At 34.5% G+C, this 18,817-nt stretch overlaps 5 protein-coding genes and 1 long non-coding RNA gene across 18 annotated transcripts in view; 3 read left to right on the forward strand and 3 right to left on the reverse strand.

The window, feature by feature from the left end:
* Positions 1 to 2: 2 nt before the first annotated feature.
* LOC149692274 (ABC transporter G family member 20-like) lies at positions 3 to 9,687 on the reverse strand. Of its 2 annotated transcripts, XM_089867988.1 has the most exons (13): positions 9,293 to 9,687; positions 4,280 to 4,376; positions 4,101 to 4,189; positions 3,868 to 4,006; positions 3,400 to 3,714; positions 3,133 to 3,334; positions 2,846 to 3,076; positions 1,770 to 2,093; positions 1,528 to 1,705; positions 1,347 to 1,462; positions 950 to 1,286; positions 796 to 882; positions 3 to 737 (listed from the first exon to the last, which is right to left on the reverse strand). In XM_089867988.1, exons 3-13 carry the CDS (start codon positions 4,117 to 4,119, stop codon positions 526 to 528), a joined length of 2,160 nt encoding a protein of 719 aa, XP_089724114.1. In that variant the 5' UTR covers positions 4,120 to 4,189; positions 4,280 to 4,376; positions 9,293 to 9,687; the 3' UTR covers positions 3 to 525. The 2 variants fall into 2 exon arrangements, with proteins under 2 accessions (XP_089724114.1, XP_089724115.1); XM_089867989.1 differs by lacking the exons at positions 3,868 to 4,006; positions 4,101 to 4,189; positions 4,280 to 4,376.
* On the forward strand, positions 5,151 to 9,735 carry LOC149692275 (lysosomal alpha-glucosidase-like). The gene is made up of 16 exons (XM_089867539.1): positions 5,151 to 5,720; positions 5,834 to 5,979; positions 6,046 to 6,211; positions 6,280 to 6,379; positions 6,444 to 6,682; positions 6,745 to 7,104; positions 7,161 to 7,372; positions 7,443 to 7,579; positions 7,635 to 7,786; positions 7,849 to 7,997; positions 8,126 to 8,210; positions 8,274 to 8,455; positions 8,521 to 8,606; positions 8,672 to 8,721; positions 8,810 to 8,959; positions 9,688 to 9,735. The coding sequence occupies exons 1-16, from the start codon at positions 5,151 to 5,153 to the stop codon at positions 9,733 to 9,735; spliced, it is 2,832 nt and encodes a 943-aa protein (XP_089723665.1).
* Positions 9,696 to 10,477, forward strand: LOC149692276 (uncharacterized). The gene is made up of 3 exons (XM_089868020.1): positions 9,696 to 9,846; positions 9,943 to 10,187; positions 10,259 to 10,477. Exons 2-3 carry the CDS (start codon positions 9,975 to 9,977, stop codon positions 10,367 to 10,369), a joined length of 324 nt encoding a protein of 107 aa, XP_089724146.1. The 5' UTR covers positions 9,696 to 9,846; positions 9,943 to 9,974; the 3' UTR covers positions 10,370 to 10,477.
* LOC149692277 (alanyl-tRNA editing protein Aarsd1-B) lies at positions 10,391 to 13,206 on the reverse strand. 3 transcript variants are annotated; one of them, XM_089868003.1, is made up of 11 exons: positions 13,019 to 13,206; positions 12,708 to 12,928; positions 12,531 to 12,629; positions 12,097 to 12,471; positions 11,503 to 11,625; positions 11,298 to 11,428; positions 11,153 to 11,219; positions 10,983 to 11,074; positions 10,859 to 10,913; positions 10,670 to 10,764; positions 10,391 to 10,567 (listed from the first exon to the last, which is right to left on the reverse strand). In XM_089868003.1, exons 2-11 carry the CDS (start codon positions 12,744 to 12,746, stop codon positions 10,447 to 10,449), a joined length of 1,197 nt encoding a protein of 398 aa, XP_089724129.1. In that variant the 5' UTR covers positions 12,747 to 12,928; positions 13,019 to 13,206; the 3' UTR covers positions 10,391 to 10,446. The 3 variants fall into 3 exon arrangements, with proteins under 3 accessions (XP_089724129.1, XP_089724128.1, XP_089724130.1); XM_089868002.1 differs by having other exon boundaries at positions 12,708 to 13,206; XM_089868004.1 differs by lacking the exon at positions 13,019 to 13,206 and having other exon boundaries at positions 12,097 to 12,464; positions 12,708 to 12,723.
* A 529-nt stretch (positions 13,207 to 13,735) lies between these two features.
* The window catches only part of LOC149692278 (semaphorin-1A-like), a 241,301-nt gene continuing 236,219 nt past the window's right edge, over positions 13,736 to 18,817 (reverse strand). For 8 of the 10 annotated variants that reach the window (XM_089867978.1, XM_089867981.1, XM_089867986.1 and 5 more), the window contains one exon: positions 13,736 to 17,996. In XM_089867978.1, the coding sequence (XP_089724104.1) occupies positions 17,617 to 17,996 (380 nt within the window). In that variant the 3' untranslated portion in view covers positions 13,736 to 17,616. The remainder of the gene's footprint in view (positions 17,997 to 18,817) is intronic. The other 2 variants (XM_089867985.1, XM_089867982.1) reach the window with 2 other exon arrangements.
* On the forward strand, positions 18,072 to 18,741 carry LOC149692279 (uncharacterized). Its single transcript, XR_016382669.1, has 2 exons — positions 18,072 to 18,385; positions 18,450 to 18,741. It is a non-coding gene; the product is annotated as an uncharacterized LOC149692279 (long non-coding RNA).

Here is an 18,817-nt window from a genome sequence, read left to right on the forward strand (position 1 = left end):
TTTCAGTTCGATAAATAAAATTTCCAAAAAAAAAAAAAAAGAACTACGATCAACTTCAGCTATATAATAATTTCAAAGACTTTGATTGCAAAACAGGCCGTTCTTAGCCAAGAATAAAATTTGTGGGCCTCTCTGACCTGTTTTTCCGCAATCGCCGTTCACTTTCGCGATCTTCAAAACGAGACATTTAGAAAAGAAGTTTTTTTTTTTTTAAATTTATTTTTTATTTTTATTCAAAACCGGTATGCTGATTTAAATTTTATTTTCCTTCTGTTTAAGGACGATGGAACGACCACAAGGCGATTAGGAATAATTATAATATACAGTGAAATTAAAATTCTGATATTAACATAACAGTAAAAGGCACATAATTAAAATATTCATTAAATCACTTTCCAGCGCAATGCTTTGACTAATACCACTCTTTAAACACAGGTTCCAAAATATTAGAAAGACATAATGGTTTTAACAATAAAAAATCCATTAATGGTGTAATACTATACGTATTACGAAGTAAAATAAACCTTATTTTTTCAGTTTGAATATAATGACTATTAGAATAATATGAATTAAAATCCATACAAACGAAACGACAAAGCCCAGAATAATGGTTTTATTTTCAAGGCCCCATCCACGTGAAAATATTGATCGCATAGCATCAGAAGGTATTGTAAGTGACAAACATTTAGAAATGATTCTCAAGGCTGGAGGCAAACTCTCAATTGGCCATAGAAATCCTAAAAAAATTTAAAGTCAGACCAAGCTGACACATATCAGGAGGTAATTTCAACTCACCACCAAGAAAGGTTAAAGGGTACATGACAGAATTCATCATATTTATTGCAAAATCTTCTTTCGAAGTTAAAGCGGAAATGAAAAGTCCTGAAAAACAAAATCCCGCGGCAATTTAATAATTGCCATGTTGTCAACTTTTATTTAATAGTTTTACCAAACGTCATTCCGATGAAACCTTGCAGAACTGTTAATAAAAAGAAGAGAACCACGGATCCTTCTATTTTATAGCCAAACACTAAGACTGGGACAACTATAAAACCGATGCCCTGAACAAAGACGACCAAGGACTGAATAAATATTTGTGAGACGAGAATTTGATTCAATGTAACTCCGGTAATAAGAAAACGATCGAAAATTCCACTTTTCCTTTCGTGAATGAATGTAAACGCCGTAAGCATGATGGACATGCAGTAAGCCAAACACAAAATGGCGTTGGGTAAAATGTAAGCCGTGTAGTTCTGATCCAAATCGGAGTAAATTGTTTCTGTAAACTGTGTATAGACAAGAGTTACTAATTTTTGTCAGAAAGTAACCCTAAGAATTGGGCATACATCGACATTGGGTCTAGCAACCATCTCCGAACTTCCAGCCAGATACAAAGCCTCCTTCATAAATTTTTCGTACGAACCGAAGAAACTCTTCGTTAAAGTAGTCGATAGAATGTAATCTTTAATGGTTAAATCATGAAATATCAGAATTTCAACGGAGGTCTTAATTTAATCTAAAACATACTAGTAACATCCATATGAGCTTTAACAGAACTACAATCAATGGTGTAATTATCAACTTTTAGTCCTAGTTGCATTCTTTTAAGTAGACACTTGGTGAAATTTCCAGGTATGTGCAATACTCCTAAATTTTCACCATTTTCTACCGTACCAATTGCCTCCGAAAAATTGCTGATAAATCTCTAAACAAGTAAAACGTTTCAGAGTGTTTCTGTTCCGTTTTATCATTATCAATATGCAAATTACTTGATTTATGGTGGAAGTGTCAATTTTATCGAGAAAGAGGGTACTCATAAGTTTGGGTCTCTCGTCGTTAACGAGGGCAACGGGCAAATCAAACGGAGTAGCCCCAACAAAAATACAGAAAAAAGAAACTTGCATCCCGGGTAATCCAAGTTGAAATAAAAGTAGTAGTATATTTCGTCGCAATAGTATTAAATTTCGCCAAAATAAAGCCTTGATTTTAGTTACGCTGTCTTGAAAGGAGGTAGGACGTTTGATAATTTCTTCCGAACCCAAACTAATTTTTTTATCCATCCCAAAGATGTCAACATCACGTCCCAAAGATGCCTGAAAGTACGTGCGTCTAGTACTTCTTTAAAACTTCAGTATCAGCAAAGGCAAGTAGAAATAACGGATAGTAAGGAGAGTTTAGGCGATGTCTATTCACGTTGTCTCTGTGCCAACGAAAAACTTTACCATCTTGGTTGACTATAGCTTGAAGGAGAGAGGAATGGAGTGGAAACCCCCATACCCATAGCGTTGCCTTTGTACCCCCACCTACGGCACCGTAGTCCTCCCAGCATTCTCAGCGGTTAGGTAGGGTCGTACCGGACGAAATTGAAAAGGACGCTCCCTCTATCTTAAAAATAGAAGCTAGTTCTCGTACATATAAAATAGCGCTAAGCGGCAGCACTCAGCAATCGCCTACCGAAGGGTAGCGGCGTGCGCGAGGTACAATGGGAGAGATACGGTGCCGCGGGTCGCCCTTTATCATTTCCAATCCATTTCACCTCCCTTATCCCTGACTATAGCGAGACTTCGCATGTTAAACATCATAAAGCAAGTAGTCCACTTAGCCTTGCGAAACCGTATCGTTACCGTTTCAAGCTCGTAAATCATCCGAAAAAGGACGCCCATTACCTAAGTCCGAAAGCATCGTTTAAGAAACGTTATCAGATGGCGTTCTGTTCGTATTAGGATACGTGGCGTTACGTTAACAATACGGTTTCACAAGGCTAAGTGGACTACTTGCTTAAGACACCCAAGTGACCCAAGTTTCTCACTTTCTGTCATCCCTAATTGCCTTTGGTATCAGTTACCTCTGTGGCACTGGCGTTTTCAGAAGTTGAAGGATTTTGGTGTTTCTTTCTTAAAGGTATTGAGATTTTTTTGGACCCAATTGATTTAGCCTCGGGCTTATATAACAGCGGATCTTTATCAGTTTTAATTATCTCAATAAAACATTGTTCCAAAGTTGGTGCGTTATATTCTTCCATTAAATCATATGGATTTGATTCGCGCAAAATGCGCCCACCCCTCATCATACCAACCTGAAAATACACCCTCTTAAAAATGCCTCCCTTAATTAAAAATTTAAATGAATTACAATATTAGCTTCCTTGGCTTCGTCTATATAATGCGTTGTAATTATAATTGTCGTTCCCTCGGATTGAGTTAATCCAACCATTAGACTCCAAATTGCTTTTCTCAATAATGGATCCACCCCCACGGTAGGTTCATCAAGAACCAATAGTTTGGGGTTATTTATCATAGCACATGCTAATGAAACTCGACGTTTCTGACCACCACTGTCAGTTGAAATTAATATCATTCTTATTTTCCTTTCGAGTTCGGTTATGGGAGATAAACATACCTTAGGTCCCCGATCAGTTTAGACTTATTATGCAATTTTAACAATTTCACGAGACTAGCTAATCTTTGGTTGATAATTGTCAAGTTTACCGAATGCAGTTTCCCAAATAAATATATCGCTTCCTCTATGGTTAACTTATCGTAAAGAGCCACTTCCTGCGGCATATATCCGAGTCCGGATCCGGGTATGGTTGACTCTTGACTACCCGGTTTTTTACCAAACACCAATATTTCTCCATTATCAACTTTAATCAAATTGGACAAGGCCTTCAATAACGTAGTTTTCCCGCAACCACTCGGACCCAATAAAGCGTATCTACGTATAAAATTAATTTCAATAACACATATACGTTGGGTTTAAAATGAACACCACACGTAAAGTCTTCAAACTTGGTGCTAATGTAAACATTTAACACTTTTACTAACTCTTTGCTTAGTAAAAGTATCGGCAATTTAAAATTAAACTTACATGACACTCTTTGGTATTCTTAAATTAGTTTCTTGTAATACCGCGTTTTTATTGCGCCTACCATAGGAAAACTTGGCGTCCTTTACACTAACCGCTAAATCACTGGAGTGTGGTATCTGAATCCATTTTGAACTATTACCTAATCGCGGAAATTGAGAACATTCAACTTGAACTCGTAAAGAAAAGAATTGAGTAATTTTTTCGACAGACTAAAGGCAAAATAATAAACAAACCACTTGTGGATTCTTCCATTTCCGCGTTAAAATAAAAATATAACTCAAATAATAATAATAATACTGCTGTCAGTCGCCTTTTAAGAACCCTATTGTTAAACACAGAAAGATCGTAACTACTTCAGGATACAATCTGTAAGCGTTTCAAACATGAAAACAAAAAAAAACGTAGGTCTCACTTTTCATCTTGATTTTTAAAACAAGATAGCCTTGAAATTAAAAAAAATTAAGGCCGGTTTAAAACTGAATTATTATTAATGCAATGTCATAATACGCCTGCGGGCAACAAAAGAAAACCGGTATAATGATTTAGTATCCCGTACATTTTCCATACTAATTAACATTTTTCTCCTTCGTGGTAATGAAATTATTTCAATATAGAGCATAATTTATAACTAGGAAATAACAAATTGAATAGACTATTAATTAAACTTTCCGTTTATAAAATATGAAGTTTGGACATTTTCCAATTTACAAAAACTATTTAAAATGGCAGTAGTATTCGTATTAGTAATTTATTTCATAGTAACGAAATTATTCAAATATAAATCATAATTAACAATTAGGAAATATTAAATTCAATAAATGTTTAATTAAATAACTTTCCGTTTGGACATTTTCCAATTTCCGAAAGTAATTAGAAATGGTTGTATAAGTTAAAAAAAAAATAACGTTGATGAATCTATTTACACAACTGTCATCTGAATAATTATTGATAAAACCGTATTTTTTTGGTTAGGAATAACGCCTCCAAAGTCATTTCGAAATCAATGAAATCCGAGCCTATCTTTACTGGAAAATATATCTTATATCTTTAAAAACACGCGAGACTTTACTTCAGTATTACATTAGAGCTTGGCAAATATTACCATTTAAAATAAGCTCACCAAAAACCGCAGATTATCAGTTGATAAATTGAATTAAACGCTTATCAGTTAGGATTAACTTACATCAAAACAACTAGATTATTGCAAAATATCAGAAGAAACAACCCTATTTCAATTGTCTTCCTTATTCAATGCCAAAATAGGGAGTGTTAAAAATCGAACGATGGATTTGAAACGTGCCATGGGAATGAAAGGAAGAATCTTCCTTTGCATATTCATTTTTTCCTCAGTGTTTTTACTTATTTCTACGGTGATTTATTCAGTTTCAACATGGAAATCTAATAATCGCGCCTTAAACTTGGTAGTTTTCCCGAGTACCGATGTTGAAAAAATTAAAATAAACGAAGACGGGATAGTTTTGGAAAGACGATCTGATGCTGGTAAAAATGAAGAAAAGTCGACAAAGGATAACCCAACATGCGGTGAAACGGAAGACAACGCGAAATTCGATTGCCATCCTGAACCAGACGCAACTGAAAATAGGTGCGTTCAAAGGGGGTGTTGTTGGAAAAGTTCAAATGGGAAAAGCGTGGTGAAAGGACCATCGGCATTGGCGGTACCAGCTTGCTACTATCCTTCTAATTACGATGGATACGAAATAACTAAGTCAGTCGAGAATCGAAACGGATTCACGGCAACATTGAGTAGAAAGACCCCGTCTGGATTCCCCAAAGATATTAAAGAACTGCGATTGGATGTGACGTTTTTAGACGAAAATAGACTAAGATTTAGGGTAAGATTTTGATTGTTACAATGGATCCGATAGAGTAAAAGAAAAGGACAAAAAAATGTCAACACCAGAATATACTTCGCAATTATTAATTGCGTTTTAAAATTTAATCTTAGATAACCGATGCAAATTCAGTCAGATACGAGGTACCGGTTCCCGTTATTAAATCTAAGACAAAAGGACGAACCGGTGATGAAAATTACGAGGTTAATCTCGAAAATGGACGGTTGAAAATTGTCAGAAAACAATCAAAAGTGACCATGTACGTGTCGTTTCTAAATTAATTATTACCTATAAATATATGTGATAAACTATAATTTCGCTTTAGTTTGGATGCTAATTTGGCATCTATGATATACGCCGATCAACTTCTGCAACTAAACATCAAAGTTCCAACAGCGGGTTTCTACGGATTAGGTGAAAGTCAAGACAGGCTTAAAAGAGGGGTTTCTTGGAAGAGATTTGTTCTATTCGCGAGGGATAGAGCTCCGGAGGTTTGTAAAATACGTTTTAGCATAAAAAACAATGAAATTAAAACTTGGGAAAACTTTCACACACATAGGTTGATAAAAATCTGTATGGGAGTCACCCATTCTATATGCAAATTGAAGATGATACCACATCGAGTCACGGGGTTTTCCTTCATAACAGCAACATAATGGGTAAGTGCGATTATCATACAATAGTGTCTTACTCAAAAATTAAACAACAACGCAAATATTGCAGAAATAATAACTCAGCCCACTCCTGGAATAACATTCAGACCATTAGGCGGTATATTTGACTTCTACGTCATGTTGGGTTCTAACCCATCCGGGGTTGTAAAACAATACCAAGACCTTATTGGTCGTCCACACATGCCACCATATTGGAGTCTCGGCTTTCATCTTTGTCGTTACGGTTTCGAAACTTTGAATAACACAAAGGCAGCTTGGCAACGGAATATAGACGCTAAAATACCCTTTGTAAGTATATTTTTTTCGCCGATACTCGTGTGACAAAACGTGGCTTTATATAACCTATCCAGGATACAATGTGGAACGACATTGACTACATGGACCGCTACAATGATTTTACTTACGACAAAGTAAAGTTCGAAGGTTTACCAGAATTTGTGGATGAACTACACGAGGCCAATATGCAATACGTCGTAATTTTGGATGTGGGGGTTAGTGGTCTAGAAAAACCCGGTGAATATCCGCCTCTAGACGATGGCCTAGAGATGGATATCTTTGTTAAGAATGCCAGTGGCGATGTTTTACAAGGGAAAGTGTGGAACACTAACATCACGGTATTTCCGGATTTCACCCATCCCAAAGCAGGAGAGTACTTAGTGAAACAGTACCGCAACTTTTACAACGAAGTCAAATTTGATGGTTCATGGATAGTAAGGTCCCTAAACAGTTTTCATTCGCTATGACGTACCGATATTTTCCATTCTAGGATATGAATGAACCGTCAAACTTAATCGCGGGATCCCTATGGGGATGCCCGGGCAAGGATAACGAATTGGAATACCCTCCCTATATCCCCCAGGGTATAGGTGAACCGATTCTTCATACTCAAACCGTTTGTATGTCAGCTAAACACTACGCGACAACCCATTACAATGTTCATAACATTCACGGATTAACCAACGGAATTGCTACGCACTAGTACGTAAAAATAAAATACGCCGTGTCTAACTACATTACATATCTTTATGACCCCCTTATCCAATTGCAGCGCTCTTAGGCAAGTCATGCCAGAAAAGAGGCCATTCATTGTATCGCGTTCAACATACGCTGGTCAAGGATTTTACACCGCCCATTGGAACGGGGATATTTGGTCAAACTGGGAACACTTGAAATGGAGCATTCCGTGTAAGTTATCGTTAACAGGGAGTGTTCAGTTACCATATCTTAACTTTATTACTAGCAACGTTAAATATGGGCATGCTTGGTATCTCGATGATGGGTGCGGATATTTGCGGATTCACAGGAAATACAACTATGGATCTTTGTTCCCGATGGCAAAGTTTGGGTTCATTTTACCCATTTTCGCGTAATCATAATACTATTGGAACTAATGTAAGATTGCCAGTTGTTACATAACATTTTGTCCCGTTTCTTAATGATTTTAAAAAACGAAGGATCAAGACCCAGCGGCTTTAGGTGGAACTGTCCTCAGTGCGACAAGAAAAGCGCTAACAATTAGATACAGATTGTTGCCTTATCTTTACACGCTGTTCCATAGAAGTCACGTGTATGGGGAAACGCTTTTCAGACCACTTTTCATCGAGTAAGAACATAAATACAAAATACAAAAACTCCTCAAAACATTAACTTGCTCCCTTTGACCATCGATTGTAATTGTATCAAATATAATCAATGTTCAAGCTAACTGCCTGCCGGTCACTTCTATTACAGATTTCCGACTGACAAGAAAACCCATGATATAGACACCACGTTCTTATGGGGAGCAGCATTCATGGTGGTACCCATCTTAGAGGAAGTGAGCTAATTTTTACTAAAATTTTAACGCTGAAACAAACTAATTGCCAATTCCTAATTTCAGAAAACGACTTCGGTCAAATTCTACCTTCCTAACGATGTTTGGTACAATTACTACACTGGGGAATTAATGAAAGAAGTTGGTAAAGAATTAACGCTGAAAGCGGCATTGGACGAAATTAACCTATTGGTTAGGGGTGGTTATATCTTGCCAGCCCAATCTCCGGCACTGACCACGAAGGAAAGGTAACTCCGCTAACTAATTGTAATATGATATTAAGTAATTTAATCAAACTTCTTGTCGATTTTAGTCGGAAAAATGATTTTGAATTAATAGTGGCTTTGAAAAATGGACAAGCAGTTGGAGAATTATTTTGGGATGACGGAGAATCTCCAGGTGTGATTAAATATCGACCTATACCTTATTTTCAATCTTAAATAATTTTAAGTAATATTTCACAGATACTTTCGAGAACGGAAATTATAACATTATAAATTTTGAAGTTTCTAATGTAAATTACGATAATTTAATATACATATTGTATTATTCAAAGTTATATAGGTTATTAACCCCCTTCTAATATTTTTCACTTAAACTAGAACGTACTAAACGCAACTGCATCTGTCAGTGGTTACCATACCAACATGACCCTAGGTCAAGTTGAAATTTTTGGGCTAACATCACCAGTAAAATCTGTCAAAATAAATGGTGACCAAACCACCAATATAAAATACTCTGCAGACCTAAAGGCAAGATTTGGTGCTACAGGTGTATTGGCAATATATTAACGGACTATTTCTGACACATATTTTAGGCTCTAAAAATATCTGATATCGCTGCATCATTGTTAGACCCACTTCAGATAACATGGAGTTAAAACTATACAGACGATTACAGTAAGAAGTAGGCATCGTTGTATTTGTAGTTTATTTTTGTGCATAATAAAGAACTTAATAAATAAGCTTGTTATGTAGTAATATTTAATTTGTTTCAAAACTATACTATAATATATCAACCAAAGCAAACAGGCCAACAGCCAAGGCCCAGGTCGATGATAAAATAAAAATTATAACGCCACTTACATGTGTTTTCTTCGTCGTTAAATTATCCTTGTGCTCGTAAAGTTCATTCAATTATTTGTTCTTTTTTCATTTCATTTTTATATTCATCAAAATTGTTCACAAAATCCTTTGTCCCATAACAAAGAAGACCAAGGCTTAACACGCATGTAGATTCACTCACGATGAATACTTTCTTTAGTTCAAAAACTTATTGACGACATTATAATACACTCAAGAATCAAATGCGACTCGATTATTTACACAAATTTAATAAATCCTTCTTTTCAAGTTAACTTACTATTAAATAAACGCGTAAATTCCAATTAACTCGATCACTGAAACGCATGCCGGCAGTGCGGCTGGGGTTCGTCTATGATTCCTGAATCCTGATTCGATGAAAGTCGTGCTCGATTCAGTTCAAGAACTTCAAGTTCTGCGATTGGCGATTTAGCGAAGCGTCCTAAAATCGTCTGCTAGATAACAAGTCACGCGCTTGGGATTATCTAATCTAAACGTAGTAGTATATCGTTACCGGTGCCACCCTTAAGTCTACTAATTACTATTTATTGAATTAGGTAAGTGAAGTTTAACGGGGTTAATCGATATTTAAAGCTAGGTTTCTTTCATTAATCTCAAAATTTCAGCAAATAATACGCGGCTTTCTTTTTCAGATTGTCCATTAAGCCTTAGCCAGTCATACATTATGGTGAATGCAAAGGAATTCGTGGAATCCAAGATAAAGGGCAAGAAAGTAGTAGTTTTTTCAAAGACCTACTGCCCATTTTGCGTCAAAGCTAAAGAATGCCTTAAGAAATATGGAATTCCAGCTGACCAGTATGAAGAAATTGAATTGGAAGATATGCCTGAATGTCAAGAAATACAAGATGTTTTAAAAGACATCACTGGTGGAAGATCGGTAAGGAACTAAGTTTTAATTTTAACCTTAGTCAGTACTGAGTATTTAAGTTACTTCTGTTAAATTTTAAGGTACCTCGAGTGTTTATTGCTGGTAAATTTATTGGAGGATGTGATGACACTTTAGCCAAGGAGAAATCAGGAGAACTTAAAGAGCTTCTTCAAAAGAGTGGAGCTATCTAATTAAATTACCAACTGAACACATTTTTTTTTACATAATTGTTATATTTATTAATTTGTAACAATAAATAATTAAATCGTTATAAATGTAACAAATTCTTCAAAAACTCATCTGCCTTTTTTCTTTGACTTAGTTTGTTGACTTTCCCTTGAAATTTTCCATTTTTCCCATTCCCTTTCCCTTCCAAAATATCACAAACTCTACAATACACAATTTTGACCAAAAAAAAAATTAATTTACATTTTTCCACCTAAAACATTAATTAAATTAAATTATAAATAAATAAATAAAGTTTAACTCACTTAGGACCAGCAATATCTACAACTTCAGGTGGTCCATTCAGAAGTAATTGCCCTGACCCTTTAGGATCTCCGCAAGTTAGAAATAGAACTACACTCTTCAAAAAATTAATTAATAAATCTTGTTCTTGATTAAAGAAACCAACCACTTTTGAAGATTATTTAATTTGTGGGCGTTACCCTTTTACAAACCTTATCACTAACTTCATTAGCGAATAATGATAGAAAATCTGCTCCTACTTCTTGCCTATATTTGAATAACTTGTTCGTTTCGTTAATGTCAACAATAAATATATAAATAAATAGACTTATTTACTTATGAAATGAATAATATTTTGGTTTTGGATCCAGAGTTTTAAAAAAACTGGCTTCTAAAAGAGCTAATTCTTTAGACAAAACCACATTTTTCTGAAATTGAAATTGAAATTGAATCAAATTTCTTTGTCAATTTATAAATCCGTGTCCATTTCCCCACGGACTTCAGACCTTATTAGCAACTTTTAATTGAGTTTGAATCTTTTCAATCATATCCACATGATCTCTAGGATTACATCTTAATAATAAAAAAAAAATACAAAACCCTTTGTAATTTAGTAATTAAGTAATTTAAAAGAAGCCAATTGACAATTACTTAAGTAGCGTTGTCTCTTTCCTTTCCCTATCTAAGCAAGTTCCCAAATATTTCAGTACCCGTCCACCAAAGACAAAATGGAGGTTTGTTTTATCCTTTTTCCCTTTCTCAGCGTACAATAACTTAACTGACTACGGTACATTAATTAATTAACAATTAAATCAGTGTTTTTAGGTCATTTAGAAACTGGTCTAAAATAAACAACCTGAAGTTGTGATAAATTGGAAACGTGAGTTCCACAACAAGTATTATTATCAATTCCCTCTATTGTCACAACCCTTATCAAATTGCCCTTTTCTTCCTCTGGTATTTCTAGTCTTGTGACAACCTAATAGCATGGATAAAGAATGCGCGTGAGGAAATTAGTTTTCACGCTATAGGATCGGCAACTCCCTATCTCGAACGACACCTTATTCTGTATATACTCTGATACAACATCGGTTGTCAGCACGCGTAAAGCTAGGTCTCTATGTAATCTAGCCTTGCGCGTGCTGACAAGAGACAAAATAAAAACTTCAGGATCTTCAGGATTTAAAATCGTTTAAAATATCCTGAAGTTTTTTGTCTCTTGTCAGCACGCGCAAAGCTAGATTACATAGAGACCTAGCTTTACGCGTGCTGACAAGCGATGTTGTAACAGAGTATATACAGAATAAGCTGTCGTTCGAGATAGGGAGTTGCCTATCCTATAGCATGAAAACTAATTTCCTCACGCGCATTCTTTATCCATATGGTAATAGATCAATAAATTAGGCCTAACTAACTGTAGGTAATTAAAGAAATTAATTAATTAACTTACTTTTAATAGTTCTGGATCAGATGGTTTGTAGTAATTAACCTTCAAATTGTTTCCATCGAGTATCCTATCATTGAGAAAGTTTTCCAGTTTCTTTATCTCTTCATCTTTCATTGATGGTGTGTCCAGTTCAACAAAACTAACTTCTTCCCCTAGATACCATGAAGTTGTTTTGTATCCCAATAGAGTTTCTGCCACAGCTGATAGCAAATGTTGACCAGAATGCTGTTGCATATGGTCAAACCTTCTGGTCCAATTCACTTCCAAGTTAACAGTGTCACCTTGGGTCAAAGGCTCACCCAGAGTATGAATCACAGAGCCTTTCACTTTCTTAACATCAAGAAGTGGAATTCCATTGATGGTTCCAGCATCTGAGGGCTACGTTATATTACCTTATTTTTTGTTTATTTTAATACATTTTATGATTTAATTCACACCTGTCCACCACCTTCAGGGAATAAAATCGTATCTTCCAATTCCACTTCATAAACTGACGCATTATCCTTTTTATTGACTGACTTCACAGTTGTTGTAAACTGAAATATTTCCATAGAAATTAGGACTATAAATCTGAAATTCCAAAGTTTAGGTTGTCACTTGCAAGTGAGTAGTACCTTTTTCTTATAACTATCTCGTTGGCATTCAAGGATCATTGCAAATTAGTTAAAAGGTTCAACTAGGACCACTTGACCAACTGGTATAAACTTTCAGTAAGTACCAAGGCCAGGGATGCCAGATTGAAAACCTTCAACCCGCCAAAATCAAATTGGAAACAAGGCCAAAAACTGCCAATCGGTATTTCGAAAAGAAGCCCAAAAACTGCCTAAGATCTAGGCTATCCAGCCCAAAAACCAGCCAAAAATTTATCATGAAAATTTTAAATTAGTTTTTCTATTAAAAATTTGAATGCATATTCTATACTGACACCATTTTTAAAACCCAAAACAAAATGAAACCATTTTATTTAATCATGAATTGACGAATTATAATCCGCTCAAAAGGTTTGACAACACCATTTATCAGTTTTTTGGGCATTCTAATGATCTTTGCCTATTGGCGGTATTTTAAGTAAAGAAAGCCAAAGAAAAACCCCGACAAACCCAATTTCCAGCCAGTATTTTTGAGTAGACCACTTTGGCATTACCTAGGGCGCCACAGCGGGCTACTGCGAACTAGTACTTATTAAGATGGGCAGGGAAAAAAACCGCGTGGGGTTGCGCTTTTGCTAGTAGGGGTAACAAAGAGCAGTTTCCAGTCTTTCCCCTTGCGGCGCTTCGAGCGCGGGGCATCGGGCATGCGCGCAACAGAATGTCGAAGTGGTGTATTGGCGGCTTTCCAGCCCAATATGGCAAGTTGGCAACCCTGACCTGTTATTCTACTAGAGTATGGCAGCACTGCGGTCGTTCAGACTTCCGGTAGGGAAAAAAAATAATAATTTAGCTACAACCAGACTCGTGACGGCACAAACTGCTATGGATGTTTTCAGACTTATTATCAGAGAATGAATGGCTATGAACCACTCATTATAAGAGTATCTAAACATCGCCAAATTACCTTTTAGACATTAATTTTCAATCCTCTTGAATAGCTTCCTTTAGATTTCTTCTCTAGAACGTTTCTGTATTGCGACATTTTTCAAAAATTGTATATCAGAAAGTTTTTATTTTTTTCCAAGATACGCCCATAAGAACACAAAAATTTACAATAGGCAAGGTACTGTACACAAGCTGTACATTGTTTTTTGTTTTTGTTTTTTTTTTAGTTTTGTTTCTGTTTAATACCCAGAAGGAAAGAAAGATTGATCCGTGTACAAAATATTTAGCGAAAATTTTCAAAACTTGGTATAGAGCAGCAGAGTACAATTACAAAATGACTGTAGCAAAAATGAGGCCATTCATCGTCCCAAGACATTGTATTAGTCATAAGAAGAATATTTGAAACTATAGCATTAAATTTCAAAAGACATTTTTTTATAGCGCGAATTTAATTTATTTTTAGTAGTTAAATTTAATTAAAGTATTTTAAAGAAATTGGAATTATTTTTCGTGACATAATTTTAAACTATCAAAAAAAAATGTTAAACACGTTTTACGAACCTATTTACATTTAGAGGATAATTTACAAAAAAATGGGCTACTAAAGAAATAAAGTTCTCAATTAAATTAAGGTCTCATTATAATCTTTTGTATCTTCCACAAATTAATGATCACTATTAATGATATGAATGAAAAATTAAATTTACAATAAAACAAAACAGAATGATGGTATAATTTTATGTACAAAAGAGTATAAATGGAATATTAATGTAATGCTCTGGAATAATCATAGTTAAGTTTATCATTAAAATGTTTTGATACTTACTTTAAATAAATTCCGACTTGTATAAATTATTCCAAGGCATTACTATAGCTACAAGTCAATTTCACCTTTCAACAGGATATCTCCTTTGTAGTTCACACAACAACCCCGATTTTATTAAAGATGAAATTGACCATACCACGTGATACGAACACATTTTAAAATGTATGAAATAATACAAACGTGTCAGGTAAAAATTAAAAATTCACATAAAAAAAAAAAACAACTCGAGCGGTGTTTAAAATGACAGAGAGGAAAAAACATAGGGCGGTACTCCTGTTTTTGCCACAGTCAAGTTACTGATTTTCATTCGAAATTGTCATTCTTATCCTATGTATGTACAACGTAAAATATTTTTTAAAATAACGCGTAAATCTGGACAATTCGTAATTTATCAAGCTGCCAAAAGCCGCCGTGACATTTTTTTTAAAGCTTAGTAGCTCATTTATGGTGGTATTTGTTTTCTTTGTATATTATTTTTTGTCTTTCACGATTTGAATCTTTAGTATGGTTTTTTTTTCTTTTATGTAAATAATTGTCCAATATTATTTATTATTATCATGATCATTATAATTATTACTATATTATAACCCCCGGTTGATATTGAAAATGTCCCGTTTCATAATTTTCTAGGCCTTCATTTTTAAAATATAACAAAATTCGACTATATTTCTTCAGCTCACAATGGGGGAATTACAAAATGGTTTTTATGTATTTTTTCTAATACAATATTTAGACGTTTTTTTTAAATTGGGATTTATTTTACGAGGTTTAAAAAGTAAAGTTTATTTTATTTATTGTGTCGATTGTTTTTTGTTTTTAAGGATTGCTTGTATTTGTTTGTTTGTTTGTTTGTTTTGTTTTTTCTATTAGAATATTACACAAACATATATAGTCCAGTTTTATATATGCATATTTATATATATAGAAACGTGTTAAATTAATTTAAAACTTTTAAAAATAAATAAACTTTAGCCAATTAGAAGTGCGCTATATTAGGGATTTTTTAAAAGGGGAAGGGGGGGGGAATCGTTATTAATTCTGAAGAATTACGTACGGTTAAGGTAGCGTTTAAAAACAAAATTATTATACTTTACAAAAACAAAAATATTTTAAAAAGTACATTTAGGCGTATTAAATCTTTGGATAATGTTTTTTTTTTGTATTTTTCGTCATCTTATAATTGGGCGGGTAATTTTTTTTTTAATAATTATCATCTCTAATTTTTTTTTTTCATAATCATGATTATTTTTTTTTCTTTTACATACGGGACAACTGACATATAAGAAAATTTTCTTTAATACTGACAAGACGATTTTTTTTTTATTTCACTGGGACTTAGGGAAGTTTTTTTTTTAATAATTATTATTAATATATATATTTTTTTTTGGATTTGGTTGGGGGACAATTTGGGTTTTTTCTTTCTTAAACTGGGGGGAAAATTTAAATGTTGGATATTTATAATTAGGGGGAAAGGGTTCTTATTAAATGGGGGTTTCAAAAATGTTCTACATGTAGAGTGCTTTCCAATAAATAGTGTTTCTTGAACAAGTTGAAAACGCAAAATTAAACACAAGCGGTTAAATCGTCCAGCTTTCCCTTTTCTTTTGGTCTCCAAAATGTAATTAACATTATTTTCTTAAATTTTAATTTAGTTTTAATTGTAAAACAGGCCGGAACTGTGATAGCAGAAGTCTATTAATTACTTTTTTGATGTTTGTTTGTTTGTTTTTTATATGTTACACAATGTATTAAAATGTTTTATAAGTTTATATTTCAAAAATGTTTTCCCACACATCATTCCACCACAAATCTCTCGGCCTGATTTGTTTCCTTTCCTCCGTAAAACCAAACCCCGTTTCTCGAACATATTCCATTTTGTCGCACAAAATTGTTTTTTGTATTTTTCCATTACGGGGTCAGTTCGAAATTTCTTCTTACGGTAGGTAGTTGTTGGAGGTGATGATATAAACACATTTGGTCCATCATTTTTTTTTATAACACACATTTAACTCGTTGCCTGTCTCTTCCTCTCTCTCTCTCTCTCAGCGAGAAACTGGTGGTTTTGTAGAGGAATAATTCATACGACAAATCCTGTCGATTTAGAAAAAAAAAAAGGAATAACCTTAAAATGCAAGAATTAACTTCGCTCGTTGAAAGTGTAATCACTAACTGCGCAGCAGTTTGTTTTTTTTGTTTGTAATGTTTTAAAGTGTTTTTTTATATTTGTTTCTGTCCAGCTAGGATTGGCAAGCCAGTCACAATATTGGGTAAGGGTTAATTCTTCAATGATTTCTTTGTTTCCTCGTGGTATTTTTTTTTTTCTTTCATTTAGAAATTCTTCGGAAGCACAATTACAACATACCCATCAAATTTTATATAATCCGTGAACTTAATATATCTTTGAAAATTCACGCTTTGTTTTCGTTTTGCATAAAACAGCATTTTGTTTTTGTTTTTCTTACTATATAGTGTTTTTTTTTTCCATATTTAACTGGTCAATCAACGAACGAATAAACCTCTTTTTTTTCCGGATTGAGTTTTAAACTGTTTTATCCGTTTTTCCTGCATAGAACATTGCCCGCTATTCCTTCGTGGGTTACGAATTAGTCACGTTTAATCGATGGCATTCCGGGGGCATGCTGGCAACTACTTTCCGAGTTGCGTTTTTTACTATTGAAAAATTTGACGATATTAAACCCCGTTCTTTCGTTTAAAGGGATAATATATGAGAGAGAAAAAAGTATAAAAATTTGTGTGGGGGGTATGTGGAAAGAAAATAAAAATCAAGCGCGGTTAATATAATTAACGCGCGCCGCTGTAAATTTTTAAAATTAAATTTTAAAAATTTTGAAATCTTTTCATTTTTGGTTTTGGGTGTTTTTGGTAGTAGATTTTCTTTCCTTCCGTTATTTTCCATAAATTTGGGGGGAAAGTGAATTATTTATTAAAACATTTTTAATATTTTATATGTACGTGGTGTCGAGAGAGAGGTAAAAAAATTAACTCGGAATGTTGGGGATAAAGATTAAAAATGCGATTTGGTTTTTTTTTTCTTTAGTTTTGTTTATCCGAAATAGCTCGCTTTCCCCGCGAAATTTTTATTTTAATAAAAAAGGCGCGTTTTTTCCCCCGGTCTGATAAATGTCGCGTTAATTGATCAAACTATAAGTAAATCTTCTTGACTTTCTGCACGGGCTTATTGTCAGCAGAGCTGTTAGCACTCTTGCCATTTCCGTTTTTAGGGGGCACGTTCAGCACTAAGTTGATGGGTTTGTTGTTGGCGGATGGTGGTAGGAAGCTTTCGGCATGGTTCATGTGATTGGGGTCTCGGACCCCGAGCCTACCACTTCCGTGATGCTGATCCAGATAGTGGGCGTCGTCGTAGGGCGAATCCACCTCTTCCGTCCGACATCGACGGCTGAAGACGTATCCACTGATGAAGCCCACCACCAGCGAAGAGACGATGCTCGTCGTCACCGCGATAGCTAGTGTCTCCGCCGTGTAAACGTAATGATGACCTCGCGACGCTCCAGCTACGCCACCTTAAAAACACAAATTAAACATTTTTCCAGATTAGTTTTGCCACGTTGACCTACCAAATTCGTCACTCCTTAGAGTTACTTAAAGGGATGTACAATCCGTTATGTATGGGCGGGGCCTATATCAAACTTATCTTCCATCAAATATAGCTCTACTGAGCATGCGTGAAGTTCGTAGCATTATCAGTGCATTGGGAATGGGCATCTACCGTAGAAACAGACGTTCAAGCAGACGACAGCCTAATCACTACTCCAGGAAATAGTAACACTACTACTAAAAAATATAGTTCTTGAGTCTTATAGACACGCCCATACATAACGGATTGTACATCCCTTTAAACCTAAACACGATCAATTACAATTCAAGCTCATACCTTGAAAACTCTCTAAAAGTAAAGATTTACTTCAAGATATACGCTTCTACTTAATATTAATATTAAGTTTAATTTGATATAGAAACGAAAAAAACTTTGCAAAGGTACCTTATACCCAAACCTGGGGCCTTTTTAAACGCAAAAGGTTAAGCACTATATATTTTATGTTTCGCCACCACGTTAAACCATGCAATTGTTTTTTCGTTTTCAAAGATAAAAGTAAAATTTCTATAATTTCATTCTACAGCATCGTATAAATATACAACAAAGCTCTGCCTGACCCCATTTTCTGCTGCCATGAAATAACTGATTCAAAAAGCACAATAAATAACATTTAAAAAAAGTTCCGAAAGAAAATAAATAATAAATAATAAAGTATAATAATAAAAAAAATTAAAGTGCAAGACATTTTGTAATCGCAGGAAATTATAAATCTCGGGACCATGCTAA

The sequence above is a fragment of the Phalangium opilio genome, unplaced genomic scaffold, assembly GCF_054372755.1.
Source record: "Phalangium opilio isolate 3A_F unplaced genomic scaffold, DU_Popi_V2 ptg000024l_1, whole genome shotgun sequence".
NCBI classification, from domain to species: domain Eukaryota; kingdom Metazoa; phylum Arthropoda; class Arachnida; order Opiliones; family Phalangiidae; genus Phalangium; species Phalangium opilio.